General features: G+C 35.5%; 1 protein-coding gene across 5 annotated transcripts in view; it reads left to right on the top strand.

The window, feature by feature from the left end:
- The window catches only part of LOC150092623 (pumilio homolog 1-like), a 328,288-nt gene that overhangs the window by 157,664 nt on the left and 153,080 nt on the right, over nucleotides 1-17,544 (top strand). For all 5 annotated transcript variants that reach the window (XM_090414703.1, XM_090414704.1, XM_090414702.1 and 2 more), the window contains one exon: nucleotides 4,874-5,013. In XM_090414703.1, coding sequence (XP_090270829.1) covers nucleotides 4,874-5,013 — 140 coding nt within the window. The remainder of the gene's footprint in view (nucleotides 1-4,873; nucleotides 5,014-17,544) is intronic.

The following is a 17,544-nucleotide window of genomic DNA, read 5'->3' as shown; positions in this document are numbered from 1 at the left end:
CTGTCTGGAGACTAAGACTTGAGAGCCATCAATGAGGGAAACTGCCTGCTGTGATCTGGAGATGAAGATCCAACAGCGCTCGATGAGCAGAAATCCCAGAGACAGGAGAAGAGCCTTGGGCGAGAAGGATAAAAAGCCTCAATGACGAGAAACAAAAGCCCTGGACCAACAGCCACAATCTCTTTTTATACAATATTTCACTCTTTGTTCTTTATGATGTCTTTTTGGGATTAGCTTTTAGTGTAATGACGTCATTGCTGCCCATTTCATTATCATCGCTTAACTTTGGGACCTTTGGTTGATATTTCATCATCTCTAATCTGGCATGATCCCTACTTACAGCTTTACATAAGTTAACATATATGCACTTTTACAGTATAATAACAAGATTCTATTTAGTACAGGTAGTCCTCGACTTACGTCAGTCAAAATTATTATTATTAAAAATTCTCTAATTTAACTTTGCCGCCAGCATGTACATACATATATCACATTGCTTTTGCATACGCATTGCAGCATCGCCATTAGTTGACAAGCAAAGCCTATCACCAATACGCAATAGCTGCTGCTATGATTCATCCACTTCTAACTTATCACATCCTTTGGCACGTTATTTGCTAATCAGCAGTTGAAGTGTTCGTTTTTCTCTTGTTGCAAATTTTGTATCTCGTCGTAACCCTATCATGTCCAGTAAGAGAAGTAAAACTACTGATGAAAATTCCAACATCAAAAAGAAGGCGAGGAAAGCTTTAAGTCTAAATGTCAACATGAAGATCATTAAAGCATATCGCAAAGGAAAGAAAGTCAGTGAAATAGCATGAGAAGAAAAACTATCTCATTCAACTTTTTCAACAATTATAAAAGATAAATCAAGAATAATGGGTGCAGTTATAGGGGCAGTTAATATGAAATGTACAATTTTAACGAAAAAAAGAGAAGGGCCAATTCATGAAATGGAGAAGCTTTTAATGATATGGATAGATGATCAAATCAACAAGAATATTCCTCTCAGTTTGTTTACGATTCAAACAAAAGCACGCAGCCTATTTGACAATTTAAGGAAACAACAAGAAGATAAATACGGCGAGCATACATTTAACACTCGTAAAGGTTGATTTTATCGATTCAAAGCCGATTTAACTTGCATACCATACGTATAATGGGAGAAGCTGCCAGTTTCGATTTTGAAAGTGCCGAAATTTTCAAGAAAAATCTGAAAGAGATGATGAAAGATGAAGGCTATTTGCCAGAGCATATTTTTAACGTAGATGATACAGGACTGTTCTGGAAAAGAACGCCAGAACGAACTTACATTCGCAGAGAAGCTACATTGGCGCCTGGTTTTAAGGCATTTAAAGAAGGATTATGCTTCTTCTTGTTGGAAATGCTGTTGGTTTTAAATTAAAACCATTTCTTGTTTACCGTTCGCAAAACCCCAGAGCTTTGAAAAACATTGACAAGAATAAATTGCTAGTTTACTACAGGAGTGATCCTAAGGATTGGATGACAATTGTTTTATTCGAAGACAGGTTCTTAAATTGTTTTATTCCTGAAGTACGTGCCTACTGTCTTGTAAAACACATTCCTTTTAAAATTCTATTGCTGTTTGGCAATGCTCCAGGACATCCTCTTCACATCGGCGATTTGAATGAAAATGTATCTACTGCCCAATACAACATGTGATTCAACCTATGGATCAAGGTTCAATTGCTACATCCAAGACATATTACCTGAAAACTATATTTTCTCAAGATATAACAGCAATGGATAAAGATGTTATAACATTACACGATTTTTGGAAAAATTACGATATTAACTAATGTATCCAGAACGTTGGAACTTCATGGAAGGAAGTGTCAGAACAATGTATGCAAGGAATTTGGAAGAAGTTACTACCGCAAGAGACACTCAAAGAGTACGATGAGCATAGTTTGTTAGAACAAATTGGTGAAGAAATCGTTGAAATTGCAAGAAAACTGGATTTAGAAATCAATATTACTGATATAGGAGAATTAGCAGATCACGAAGAAAGTGAACTGACTGATCAAGACTTGATTTTCCAAAACGAAAGAGTTGTAGAAGAAGAAAAGAATAATGAGGAAGATGAAGAGAAATCATTAAAAAATTAACTGTAAAACAATTAGCTGAAGTATTTTCTAAACTAAATCAAGGACTTGGTACTCGAAAATATGGATCAAGCCACTGATCGCTTCGCCAAAGTCGAAAAGCAAATTCGAGAAGCAGTCAGATGTTATTGCAAAACATATGAAGAAAAAATGAAAATAAACCAACAGACAACATTAACCAATTTTCTGATTAAAAAAGATACTCCTGGTCGCGAGAAATAACCATATCGTCCAAATAAGTGACAGTTACTCACCTGTTTAATTAAAGACACTGTTAATAAGTTTTTTGTTTATGTTAACTAATATTTGAAGGAATTTCATATTAAAGTAAGTGCACCATTTTTGATATGTGTTTATGTATTTTTTTTTTCTTTCTTAATTTTGTATTTATGTATTTGTATGTGCTAATAAATAATTTATAAATGTTTATGTAAGTTTATACATTTTTCACCGTTTTAAGTTATATAGAAATCTAATTTATGAAAATATTATAACAGAAATCACACAAATCAAAAATTAACAAAAGTCTTCGACTTATGATGGAGATGTTGGAACGTAACCCAGTTGTAAGTCAAGGACTACCTGTACATTGTATTTTCAAAATTTCTAAATATTGAGAAAAAAACTAGAAAATCAATCGCGAAAATTTAGCAAAATTAAATCTGTCCGCGAGAGATTTTACATTATCATAGTGTATCCATTCCCCTTTATCTAACTCGGCCGTAACGATATAAAATATGAGTAAAATTGCTAAAACATGACCTTCCTTTAGTAAACCCATGCTGTTCCTTGCAGAGTATAGCATGTTTGTCTACCCATTTCTGTATGCGAGTTCTTACCAACTTCTCTAAATTCTTCACTACCACAACAAAGATACTGATAGGTAGTTAGACACATCAGTTTTTGTACCACTGTTGTACAATGGAATTATCATACATTCATGTGGTATCATTCCTGAGTGAGGCTCAAGTTATATGAACACATTAAAGGCATAGCCAATTCGGCTGAACATTCCTTTAGCAAATGGACTGATATTCCACGTGTCTTTTGACATTGTCATCCAGGTTATGCAACAGCTCTTCAACCTCATTTTCATGAACCTCTACCTCTTCGTCCCATGTAGTAGTACTGTGCACCATGTTGCATACACCTTTTTGATGTATCTTAGCAAAGTGAGTACTCATTAACTCATCAATCTCATTAGTTTCTGACACTCAAGTACCATTTTCATGCAACAAAGTTATTCTTTCACATTCATTCTTTCTTTTGCTTGTGGCATAAAGATAATATTCTTTTGATTGCACTTGGCTTGCATGGTCAATTTCTTTTCATACTCCGATTTAGCTTTCCCACAACAGACCCGAGCTTTATATATTTCATAACCCCCTCTCACTCTTATTCCCACGATATTCCTTCTACATCATCTTCTTGTGGATCTCTTGCTTAATAAGGTTGCACATCCATTTCACTCAAAACTTATTTATTCTTTAAACACTAGATATACAATCAGATACCACCTCATTTAATCATTTTTTCAAAGATTCCCATTCAGTAACTGACACCATGAGACCAAAGATCGTATTCTTCCAAGTTAATCATCATTTACAGCTTCATAGTTCATCATAACCTGTTTTTATCGGGGCATCAATGCAATTAGATACTTCCAAAAAAAAAAAAAAAAAAAAAACATGATCACTGTCATCAGTTGGTGGCAAAATAGCCATATTCTTAACAGAAAGACCCCCTTCTGACGCTATGAGCAAATCCAACACTCTTTGACCTCGAGTTCCTTCTTTCGTTTGCTACTTGAGAAAGTTGCCTCACCACAATTCAATACATTCTTTCTTATAATGAGATTTTTCTTCTACCAAATTATTCTTTGGAAAATTAGTCACACAATGAGCATTCTTTTGGTACCCATAAGGCTAAATTGGCGATTTGTTCCCCTGCAACTGAGCTGCTAGGTCTATAGCAATATCCCACCATATATTTCATTTTATGAACCTCCACTTCACACTAGATTAGATAGCCCCACTACATGGGACATTGTTACCATTATTGTTTTCTTGTGTGTCTAACCTAACTGGATTTAAGTCAACTGATATCATTAATAGTATTCCTCCTATCTCTTTCTGTCATTTCTAAAAATAGTATACCCATTACACTTGATCCCACATACCATATCTGATTCTGATAGCCAGGTTTCACTAATGCCAGTAATCTTAGGCCACATCGTATTCAAAAAAGCAACTTAACCACTTTGTTTCTAATGCTCTGGATGGCAAAAACATCTTATGAACAATTTTAAGTAATTAAAGACATGAAAAATATATCTTGAATAGTAGTGGCATCAAATGTTATAGTACATTGAGATTATTTAAAATAAAATACAATTTTCCAGATTGCTTTTATGCTATAGTGTGAGCAGAATAGTCGAGCGTAACTTTTTTCAAAAATGATTGTTTTATTTAGCTTGTCATCTTCAATTTAGAATGATCTCAGAGGTGGGATCGAGTGCAAACAGCGCTTACAATTTTTTGGATTAGAAATTTGTTTTTGATTTTTTGTTTTATTTACATGAATGATTAGTGTTATTTCTAGGTGCAAAAATTTGCACCTAGAAATAGCTAAGCACTTCAATCTCAACCAGGTTTCATGCTGCTTTCATGGTCTTTTCTATGTTAAAATATTTATTTTAATGCTATATTGTAAAATATTTGTTATTTATGATGTTTTCTTATTTCAAGAATGCTGATCCATCTGAAAAAGTAAAGAAAGGTAAAACATATGATGGTGAATCTAAAGTAAAAGAAAGCGATTCTGCTGGTGGAGTTATTCAGGCAAACGGTATCTTGCAAAATGGGCTAGATGATGATAAAGGATTCAAGTGAGTCATTTGGTACTGAGTTTGATTATGTTAAATTGATTTTTCCCATTATTTGAAAGTGACTAATATATTTGCTTCTTCCCCTCCATTGCAAAGTGAAATACCACACACAAATGACACTGCATGCATACATTTTAGTTAGGACTTTTACACCTATTGAAATGCAGAAACTTTTTCCCCTTTAAATCTTAGCACCAAATTCTTAAGTATATAAATCAAAATTAATACTTCATCTCTTCCATTTTAAGTTTAACCACGTTGAAATTACATGGATCAGTACACGAAAAATTGTAATGGAAGTGTTTTGCACTCATTGAGTGCAAAACACTTCCATTCTCATCAAAATTAAGAATTGCTGCATCAGTTTTCTTCTTAGCAATGCTAAATATTAACTGATTATAATCTATAACCATGTAACGAGTTTTTGTATCTTTTCTTGAGATTTCTTTAAATGGATACATCAAATGTATAATGATGTGTAGTTAATGATAATAAGAAACCCTTAATCTGTTTAATTTTTGTGAATTTATAATCGATGAAGCATTTCATATAAGGGAAATGTCATGCATTAATGAAAACAAAATCTGCTCAGCAAATTGTTATTTATCATAGTCTTTAACAATATTAAGTATCCAATTAGTATTCTGATTATGAAATCAAACTCAAGGCAGCACAGCATCTTACTCTTAAGCAGCAAAAATTTAATACAGAGTTTTTGTATTGAATTTTTGCTATTCTCAAATCCTACTTCCACTTTTATGCAATAGGATGATTTCAGTGATGCACCATCACTGAGCCTTTTGTTTTTCACTTCAATTCTTGCAGCGATGATATTGTGAAATGTCTGTTTTTCAATTCCACATTCACAGCTTTGAAGTCCCACCTGACTTTTTGCCTGAGAGAGAGACAGAGATTTTTGTCTAGTGTGATTGCCAAAAAAAATTATAATTGGAAAATTTCCATTTATTCTTTAAGGTTTGCGATTTCGTGTTCCTCTTTATACTTTTCTGCTTTCCACTGGTATTTACCCCACAACTTTGAAGTTTCCTGTATCTAATGAGTGCTAAGCATTTCAACAATAAATGTCAGATATCAGCCATTTGCACCCATAGTCACATCTATGTAATATAATTATTAAGAAATGGATATGACGGCAATCTGGTTTAGCTGAAACTTTTTTGTGCGAATAAATGATTGATATGGAATCTGCCATTATCCATCAACCTACCTTCTGCTATCTTGTTTATGTCACTTTGGACAGATTGAAGTTTGTAGAAAGTCATATGCTTATTATATTATTAAAGCTTTCATTAAGTTTAGCACAAAGACCTATTACACGCACTCCCATCTTATGTCTCCTGTGTTTTGAAACTGAGTTGCCATCTTTCTCAAGTTGCTCCTTGTGTGTATTGATGGTGCATGGATCTTGTTGTAACTAGTACCACCACAGGGTGTTTCAAAAGGGTGTATACAACTTTGCAGGAGAAGAAAGAATAAAATAGAAGGCATACAGAAGCTGAGTAGGTGTCATAGTGTAGTAAATCATATCAATTTTTGATCATGTAACTTTATACCTAATGACAACACTAAATGGCATGATACTTCACACCATTTCATATTGAAAATAGTGACTTTCAATGGTGCAGAGCGAGCATGTTGTTTGTTTTTGTTTGAGAAAATGAAGGCTGCAACACAAGTTCAGTAGAATTTCTGGATGACATGCATTTTGTGAAAACAACCTGTTTCCACAAAATGTGCTTCATCCAAGGTCAGTGGGAAGGCTGCGTGCTCCTGTTGTGGAAGAAGTTTGGGAAAGTTTCCAGAGAACTCTAAGTCAACCAGACAGACGTCTTGTCAAATTGAAATTCCACATGTGACTGTGTGGTGTTTTACGACAGCTACATTTAAGGCCCTGTAAATTTACCCTTACGACATTTGAAGAAAGACTATAAGAAGAAGATGCACCAGGATTTCTGTATGAAAATGATCAGTAGGATAGAACACAATGAGGACTTTTTGGACACGATTGTTTTCATGTAAGTGAGCAAGTAAACACTCAACTGTAGAATTTGTTGAAATGAAAATCCACACGCCATCATAAACCATGTTCGCGGCATCCCAAAGGCCATCATTTTTTGCATCATAAGCAAGAAGGTGTACGAACTTTTTTTTTTTGCAATGTACTATTACTAGTGGTGTGTATCTGGACATGTTAGAAGGGTACCTAATATCACAATTAGATGATGACCACCACTGTGGTTGCATACATTTCCAGCAAGACAGCGCCTCCTAGTTACCTGACAGACGTGAGGTCATACCTTGACACCTGTTTTCCTGGCAGGTGGATTGGAAGATGGTCACTGTATTTCCCCGACCTTGCACTGTTAGTTTTTTTTCTTTCTTGTGGCCTTGTGAAAGCGCGAGTGTTTGTACCACCACTACCAGCCAATCTGGATAAGCTGCATTCCAGAATTACTGCTACTGCTGAAGTTCCAGATATGCTCTGCTGCCTGTGGCATGAAATTGATTACAGATGAGATGTCTGCAGAATTACTGGAGGCAGTCATATCGAAGTGTAACTATCGGTGTTGAAATTTCAAGTGTTAAGCTACATTTGCACAGTAATAAAAGTTGTTCATCTCTCGCTATATACCTTCTATTGTCATTCAAAGTTTTATATCCTATTTTGAAACACCCTATATTTCTGTATATTTATCAATTACTAATCCAGTTGACTACAAATCTCATCAGTGGGTTTGCATTCTTATTTGCTAAGCCTTGCATCAGACTTCATCCATAGAATATCCATTTTTATGACACTAATTCTTCAATGACTTTCTATACATTGCAATTTCATTGTTAGGCAAAACTTACTTAATTTCAACTTGGAATAGAACACACAAAGTTTTTAATTCACTGGAATGTCATTTCATTCCTTCTTAGAAGAGTCTTCACATGTTTATCATGGAAGTAATTAAGTTTTCTCTTTGTTTCAGGCTATACTTGACTTCTAAACAGCTGTAAAGTTTCAACCACTGGATACCTTTTTCACATTTGTTGGGTTATGTCTCCAGCAGCTCTCTAAAAGTTTGTTACCCAGAGCAAAAGATCACTGACCTGTGTCATACTGATCTACTTCTCTCTTTTGAATAGATGCTTAACTTATAGTGCATGCATATTCTACAGATATTTTCTACTCTTACCAGGATCTATCATAGTTATCTTGAGCATTTTTTCCTATGAGATGCTGAGCTACCTATTTATGTGCAAGCTCTTTAATGCTTATTTAATCCCATATCATGTTCACATTTATTTTATATAAATGTACAGAGTTACTCGTTTGTGAATAACACAATTCATGTGGTTATAACATTGCTGCTAACTTTTACCAAGTAGTGATTTGTTTGCATTTACATTAAATTTTGCTAATATACAATTTAGCCTTAGTTCCCCTTACATTGATAAAACATAAACTGACCAACAAGAACAAAATTGCTTGAAAATGTAGCTTTAATGACACACAGTTTGTAAATGATGCAATTCTTGTGGTTGTTATAACACTTCTGCTAACATTTAGTAAGTAGTGATTATTTTTTACAATAATTTCGGGGGGCAGGGAAAGTTCATTCACACTTTTCTTTTGAAATATGTCATGATTAATATAAGAAGTTAGTTTTAATTATGTTTTCAACGGTTTGTTGGCTTGAGTTGTTTGTCTTTGTAAATAGTTTTTGTGAGATATGTATCTGATTTAAAAGAGAAATCTGCGATACAATAAGCATCATAAAAACTCGCAAAACAATAAGTGGAAGAAGTTAGACTGCAACTTTCAAGTCCTATGAGGGGTGCCCTTTATGGGTGCTGTTCAACTAGAGACCTGATTTCAGATGTAGAAAGTTTATTTCAGGTAGTTATAAATTAAACTTGCATCATCAAATTCCTGACATGTACCCTCAAGGGGTGTACAGGATATGATAATACTACATGAAAAATTTACATCATTACTAACTTCCTATCTACGATTTTCCTCCAAATCAGTCTGTTACTTGTCAAGACTCCAACATTACCAGATCTTATATTTCTATCGTCTAAGGCACTTTGTACCATATCAATTCACCTATATCTTGGTCTTCCTCTGGGTCGTTCTGCTGCCAACCTGGCAGAGAACACTTGTTTTGCTAATCTTTCTTCGCCCATTCCGTTTAAGTGACCATACCACCTGAGATTAGCTCTGCTAACACATTCCTGGATGCTGACAATGTCAAGTTCTTTCCTAATATCCTCGTTTTTAATATGATATTGCCATTGATGCCATCTGTTCACGCCTCTAATCTTTCTCAGGACTCTCATATCTGCGGTCTCCAGTCTTTGGTCAAGTGTTTTACTTCTGACCCATCTCTCAGATCCAAAAGTTAAAATTGGTTTCTGTCTTGTATACAGCTAATTTAGTGTTGTGACTAATTTCTCTCTTAATCCACATGAATTTATTCAATTGACTTCCTACTATACCAGCTTTATTGATTCTGTTGCCTATTTCAATATTTAATTTACCATCTTCACTAAAAAATCGTGCCTAAGTAGCTGAAATGTTTTACTTGTTCCACAGGTTCTCCATTCATAACACAGTTGACATTTTCAATGATTCTGCCTATTTTCATTGTCTTTGTCTTTTTATTGCTGACCTTCATACCATATCTATTACAACAGCTATTCAATTTAGTCAGAGAATCTTGCAGACTTGTAGCAGATTTATTTAGAAGTATAACATCGTCTGCATAAAGCAAAGAGCTGACATTAACATCTCCAGTTCTGATATCATGTTTAATACCACTTTCCTTCATAATGTGATCCATATAGATAATGAATAACAGAGGGGATAATGTACATCCTTGTCTCACACTAGATTTAACATTAAACCATCTTCCTGTACTTCCTTCAATTCTAACTGCAGTGTATTGAATAGCTTCTCTTTTGGCACCTTGTCATATGCCTTTTCCAGATCCACAAAACTTAAATACAGATCTTTGTTATATTCCCATGCTTTCTCAACTATTTGTCGTAAAGCGAGGATCTGATCCTGACTGCCTCTATTTGGCCTGAATCCAGCTTGTTCTTCACCAAGGTTTTCTTCCATAATTCTTCTCAACCGTTTCTCAAGTATACTTGCATAGATCTTGCCAGGAACCCTCAGTAGGGAAATACCTCTGTAATTCTCACATTCAGTTTTATTTCCCTTTTTATATATGGGTTTTAATTCATCACTCTGTCCAGGCTTTCTGAACTATGCAGTGCAGCCACTGTAAGACTTTTATACCACCATACTTCAGCATTTCTGGTCGATTATCATCTACTTCTGCTGCCTTTCCACATTTCAAGCCTTTGATGGCTTTTTCTACTTCAAGTATGGATATGTATTCCTGACTGCATGCCTGATCAGTGTTTTTACCACTGTGCTATCATCACTACTTGTTTCTTTTAGCAGTTTTTCAAAGTAATTACTCCATACTTCAAGGATATCTTTTTCTCCTGTTTTCATGTCACCTTTATCATCTCTAACTCCTTTTATAGCACTCTTTCCTCCATTTCTAAGCTTCTTCAACAACCTCGAGAATATCTTATCCACCTTCTTGATGTTTATTTTCTGTGTTCTTGCCAAAGTCCTCCCATGACTGTTGTTTAGCTAGTTTTACACAATGTTTCGCTTTCTTACATTTGTCTCTATTCTCTAAGAGCAAAAGCTGACTTATTTGACAGGAACTTTTGATATGCTTTCTTCTTTTCCTTCACTGCCTCTTTAACTTTCTGTGTCCACCATGGAGTTCTGATTTTTCTATCCTTGCAGACAACCTCACCACATGCCTCTCTGGCTGAATCAATCAGGGCTTTCTTCAAGGCTTGCCACTGAATCTCCAAGGTTTGGTTCTTGTTCTCAAACTCTTTCATTTTTTCTTCAATAATCTTTGTGTATTTTAGTCTACAGTTCACATCTGAGAGCTGCTCAACTTTTATTCCCTTTAAAACTTTCTTACATGTTATTCTTTTCAATAGGAAATTTAATTTTATTCTGCTCAATACTAAATAGTGATCGGTTCCAATTTCTGGTGCAGGACACTCTAGGGAGAAAACACTATCAACAGTAATATAGTCAATGAAACTTCTTATTCCTTGCTTCTTCTCTTCGTGTGAATTTGTGCACATTTTTATGTTGGAACATGGTGTTAATAATAACCAGTCCATCTCCTGAGCAGAAATCCATCAGGTATTTGCCATTATTATTAATAGCTTTGCTCTCTTCTCCAAATTTTCCCAAAACATTTTTGTATGTCTCTGACAATCATTTCCTACTCTGCTATTTAGATCCCCAAAAAGGAACAACTTTTCCTTTTTCATTGTGTCTGCAGCTTTCTCTAGAGCCTCAAAAAAATTCCTCCACTTCTACCTTAGTAGATCCTTTTGTGGGACTATAGGCACAAATAAGTCTCATTGTCCAGTTCCCATTCTCTTATTTGCCCACATCACTCTACTTGAGACTGCCTGCCATTCCAGAAGATTAGCCTCGTATTTTGCGTTGAATACTATAACTACGCCCTCTTTTCCTTGATTGTCATTTCCTGAATATAACATTTTGTATTTATTGTTCAGAAAGATCTCGCCAGTTTTTTTTTTTTTTTTTTTTTTTTTTTTTTTTCCAGTCGCCCCTATTATGTCGATCTGGTACTTATCTAATTCTTCAGCTAGCCTCATTTCTTTGCCATTCAGGCTTCTTATGTTGATAGTACCGATCTTTAACTAAGGTGATGTTGAGTTGGGTTGTGTTTTCAAATTTGTTCCAGTAGCTGACCTTTCGCTGTTCGCCCTAGTTCCTGACGAAAACAACAAGGGCGTTGTTTAACCGGGCGACGCCCCAGCTGGCATGAAATTTTGTCATTATGTACCATCGTTTTGTATATAAGCCAATAAGAATACAATTTGGTCGGCTAAATCCCAAATTGCTAGCCCATCCTCGTTCGTTCAGTATCCAGGTAGATACCCAACAGGGTGCACCACAAGAAGGTGAGGTTTTAATTTGATTACAAATTAAACTTGCCAAGTGTAAGCAAACTAAAGTTTGCACAGTAAGTCATTAAGGTACTTCACCTACAAACTTTGTTTGCTTACTAATTATTTCTTGGTGCTGGATTATGAATTCCATTAAACCTAATTATGAACAGTAAATACAAACTCACTTCCTTTGCAAAAGCCAATATGACTGCCGCTTGTTCAGAGAAAACCTGTTGACTAAATACAATTGCAGACACATCTTTACTGTTAATTCGATTGTTTACAATATTAAAGTGATTCATCAGTTGTGCCTCTCTGCATTGCATATTGTTGGCATTCATGCTGCAAGCACAAAATCTGTATCACTAAAATGCAAGTTTCCTTTCAGATATATAGATCACTCACTTTGGTGGTAGGGAAGGGATTTTTGCCTAGTTTGTTATTACAATCAGTAAGTTTGTAATTGTGGCATTTGCTATAGTCAGATTCAATCTATTATTTAATGTAATATTATTAGTATTAAGAGAGGACTCCAGGGAGTCAGACTCATCAAGGGAAGCCACATATTATCTAAACCAACTCATACTTTTTCTTGAATTCATTCGCATTACCTCTGCATGCCACATTCAAAGGCAAACCATTTCAATCAGCCCCCCCCCCCCCCTCTCTCTCTCTCTCGAGTACATTCTTTCTCAATTCCCTTGGATACCTCTCTTCTCTTCCCACCTTCCATAAAACAAAACATTCTCTCCATTGGTATCTTGTATGACTCTTTCAGAAGTTTGTCTCAATCACATAATTCTCTTTCTCCTGTTTGCTAGTGTGTGCAGTCCATAAATTCTCTGAGCCACCCTACCCGTATTCTACAATCCCAATATCTTTAACAGCACTCTTCTTTGAACATTAATATCACCATTGGAAACCTTGAGACACCAGACCCATGCACAGTAATCCAAGTGATGTATATTAAGGTCTCGCAAATTGACTAAATGACTTCCGTATCCTTACATGCCAGGGTTCATTTCAGCATTGCAATTATCCTCTCTGTTGTATTTGCCATCTTTGCTGTATGGCCCGTGAACTACAACTTTTTATCCCCTAAAACATCAAGATGCCTAACCTGATCAGTTTCTACTAGCATAATCCCACTAGTATAATATGACATTAGATAACTAATTAATCCAAACTTGCATAACTTGACTTTGACTAATATTGAACTGGCTGCAGTTTTCTCATGCTCACAATTCCTGCTTATTCAAATTATTCTGCAAGTACTGCACTCACTTGTATTCCTGATTATCCTGCCTATCTTTTCATCACCAGCAAACAGATGTCATTACCTGTCATATCCTTTCCCAAATCATTAATATGAAGATTGAATAACAATGGACCACGGACTGATCTCTGTGATACACCACTGGTTATGTTAAAATCTTCCAGACTCGCATCCTTCCCATCCATCTTATCCACGCTAATACTTTATAATATTATCCCATGTTTTTCATTTTATTCAACAGTCATCCATTCTGTATCATGGTATATACATTCCCCTTGTCTAACAGCAGTAACATTATGATAAAACACAAGCTAGTGCTGAAACATAACCTTTCCTTAGTAAACCCATGCTGTTCATTTCAAAGTATATATTATCTATCGCCCATTTCTGTAGTGACCTCTTACCATCTTTTCCACAATCTTCACCACCACTACAGTGCTACTGAAATCTCAATAGTCTCACTGTCTTTGCACCACCCTTGTATAAGGGGGACCAGAAAGTAATCAGTTTTTTAAACTACATTTTTAATATAAATTATTAAAGAACAAATTAACATTTGTTCTTTAATAAAATTCAATTCTATAATCGCCATCGTTAATTATAACCTTATTCCAACGATCTACTAAGTTTAGAATTCCTTTTTTGAAAAACGTTTTTTCTTTGGAGGCAAAAAATGATATCAAGCTCCTTTGGGCATCATCTTGCGAATGGAAGGTTTTATCTCTTATGCTGAGTTCTAAGGACCTGAATATGTGATAGTCACTAGAGGCAGTATCCGGCGAATATGGAGGATGTGGTAGAAGTTTCAATCCTAACTGCCTAATTTTTTCTCGAGTCATTCTTGCAGAATGTGGTTTTGCATTATCTCGCTGCAAAATTACCCCTTTTCGATTGACAAGCGCAGGACATTTGATTAATAATGCTTGATGTAGTCACTCTATTGTTCACAGTAGATGGCTGCCGTGATAGTCTTTCCTTCTTCCATGAGTTTGTAATGAATAATTCCATGAATATCCCACCAAACGCACAACAGAACCTTTTGTGGATGAAATCCATCTTTAGGTGTTGGAAATGGAGTTTTGATTTGTAGAAAGCCACTGTTTTTTGTGTTTATTATTCTTATACAGCACTCATTTTTCGTCACTAGTTACGACTCATTCCAAAAAGGGGTCATTTTGTTGTCTAGTCAACAATGAATTGTAAATCACCCGTCTGTGCTTTATTGTTTTCTGACAGTTCATGCGGTACCCATACACCCTGTTTAAGAACCTTGCCACTCTTGTGTAAGTGCTCTTGGACAGTTGACTATGATGAACTAAGTTTCTCTGCCAATTCTTGTATGGTTTGTTTTGGAACTGATTCAACGAGAGTTTTAAGATCATTGTCATCTAGAGTAAGAGGTCTTCCAGATTGAAGACGAGCAGAGAGATCAAAATTTTTTTCTGCAAATCTCCTAAACCATCGCTGACATTTGTTAACCTTCAATATGTCTCCATAAGTTGAGCAAATGATTTTGGTAGCCTCGGTAGCATTCTTTCCCTGGTGAAACAAAAACGGTATACAATGCCTTAAATGGTGCACTTCAAATTTAAAGTCTGCCATATTTAAAAAAAAAATTTTTTTTTTAAAAGAAAAGTAATAAAATTAATTAAAAATGAAATTTAATAATTTATGTGTTATTTAAGAAAAAACAATCGGCTAAAAATGACTTATTAAAAATAATTTATTACTTTCTGGTCCCCCTTATACAATGGAATTATACATTCTGGTCACTCCTGTGAAATCTGTCTGGTTTTGAGACCCAAATTGTAAAAAAATAATAATCAGCAAACACCTTCCCAAACATATGGAAGGTATATATTCGACCCACAGAATGTTCCTCGCTAAGAACAACTATAAACAGGACTGTAGAAAATCCAGTATCTTAAAAGCAAAAATAAGAATTGTCATACTAAAAATAGGACATCATTGTTTCTGGAAGAAAACCACCTGAAAGAATGTTTATTCCTGTCATCGTAAATAGAATTTAGCTTGATGTAGTTTGTTTTTTTTCCCTTCACCAGAGGTCATGCCAGTAGAATAATATGTGATGAAATCATTGTTTCTTTAGCTTACAGTTAATAATGTAACACAGCTTGTCTTGTATATTGATGTATGCTCCAGATGATGATCTTGATGTGAAGATCGAAACATCGGGATAATAAAAAAGTTTTTTTAACATGGTTGTAAATTCCATAAATTTTTAAAATGAATGCTGATCACCGTGTAACTCTAAAAGAAAGGATTAAAATGCAATTAACACCTTTTATTCCCTTATAGGGAGCAGGCGAGGTCCTTATACTCTATCTAGCTTTTGGAGACTGAGTGGGCAGTTCAATCTCCGCCAGTAGCCAATCAGAGCTGGCCCATGTCTATCAATAATTATAGCAGCCACCGATGAAGAGGCTGGCAAACAAGTGCCATCTCTTGGTACCTAACCCTAACAAGATATGTTACTGTCTGAAATAATGTGGGTACTACGGTCAATTTTCTTGAGTTTACAGGATAAAAAACCAGAGCTTCCGGGAGGAAAAACTTGCATCAGAGATCGACAAACTCGGGAATCAGTCGAAGAAAGGCTTAGAAAAAGTTCCTCCAGTCGGCGACTAGACTTGAACTTAAGCCTGACTTTGAGCGACCAAGCGCAGAGGACGCAAGCACCACTTCCACTGAGCTTCTTCCACTGAACAGCCAATTCAGCTGAACACTTTTAACATCTGATGCCGATTTCCCATCAGCACCTAATGCTGAATTCTTGTTTTGTTTGTGCAACAGCTCTGCTACCACCTATTCATACACTTGAGTTTCTTCATCTAGTGAAGAAGTAGTAGTGAACTCAATGTTGCTTACACCAGCTTGATAGCTCTTAAAAAAATGGGCACTCATTAGTTGAACAATCTGTCTCTGCATGTGTCATCTGCATTCACTAGAATTATTTTCATTATTTCTTTTACTTGCAACACAACAATTGATTGCTTTTGGATTGTTCATAACAGATGTCATTCTTATGCACACAGTATTCCTTCCACATGATATTTTTTTGTTCTCAAGAATCTCTTGTTTCTATGTATTCATTGGACTCTAGGGACACATTCCAATATTGACTCATTTGTATTTTTTAAATGCTTCAAATGAACTGCTAATATCCTTCCCATCTAGCAGCCAATATAATGGGACAAATCTAGCACACACTTCAGTTGGGTCATAATTCTTGTTTTGTGGTACAGCATGATCATTTTCATCAACTGGATGCAGAACAGTTGCATATTTAACTGAACCCCACACAGTATAATCAGAGGCTAAACATTCACCTTGAATTCCTTCTGTCACATGCTGCTGCTACTTGAAGAAGTTTCTGACGAAAACTCAGTAAATGCAGTTTTTTTCTTCTCATTAGATTTCATTGTTACCCTATCAATGTTAAACCCATGATTACTCATTTTGCACCTTGCATGTTTATTAGGTAACATTTTGTGATAAGTATATATCCCACCATGTGTTTGATCCTGTTAGACTCCACCTCAGACCAGATGACTTCAAACTCACTGCTACATGGAAACTTACAAGTATTGAGCTCATAGCTTTCTGCCCTAACTCGACTCAAATTATCCAATATAACTTTATCAGCATACGCCATCATGCTCATAACCAGTGCATCCTTCAAAAAAAAAAAAAAAAAAGAGAGAGAGAAGTTTTCTACACTTTATACAAGCACACTATACTGATAAAAGTATTTAGGCATCTAGTTGTGGTCAAAAAAATGTGTTTTAATCACATTTCTAGTATCGAATGAGACCACCTTTGGCCTGAATGACAGCAGATACTCTTTGGCGCATGCTTTCAACCAATTTCTGATACATTGCAACAGGAATATCCTTCCATTCCTTGTGCAGAATTACCTCCATTGCTGATACTGATGACGCATGCTGTAGTCTTGAGTGAATTCTGCATTCTAATTCATCCCAAAAATGTTCATTGGGGTTGAGATCTGGACTGTGAGCTGGCCAGTCCAACACTTCAACATTGTTTTGTGGAAACCAGCGTTAGATATGCAATGTAGTATGGCATGGACAACTGTCACGCTGAAACACTACAGGGGGTCACTATCAAATTACTTCCACAGCATCAGAAGCATTAAGTTTTCCAGGATATCAAGATAGCTATCAGGCATCATG

Source organism: Typopeltis vanoorti, chromosome 25 (assembly GCF_054136105.1).
Source record: "Typopeltis vanoorti isolate ZY-2024b chromosome 25, IOZ_Tvanoo_1.0, whole genome shotgun sequence".
Taxonomy (NCBI): domain Eukaryota; kingdom Metazoa; phylum Arthropoda; class Arachnida; order Uropygi; family Thelyphonidae; genus Typopeltis; species Typopeltis vanoorti.
The sequence above is the reverse complement of the archived record's forward strand: the minus strand, read 5'-3'. Positions and strand labels throughout refer to the sequence as shown.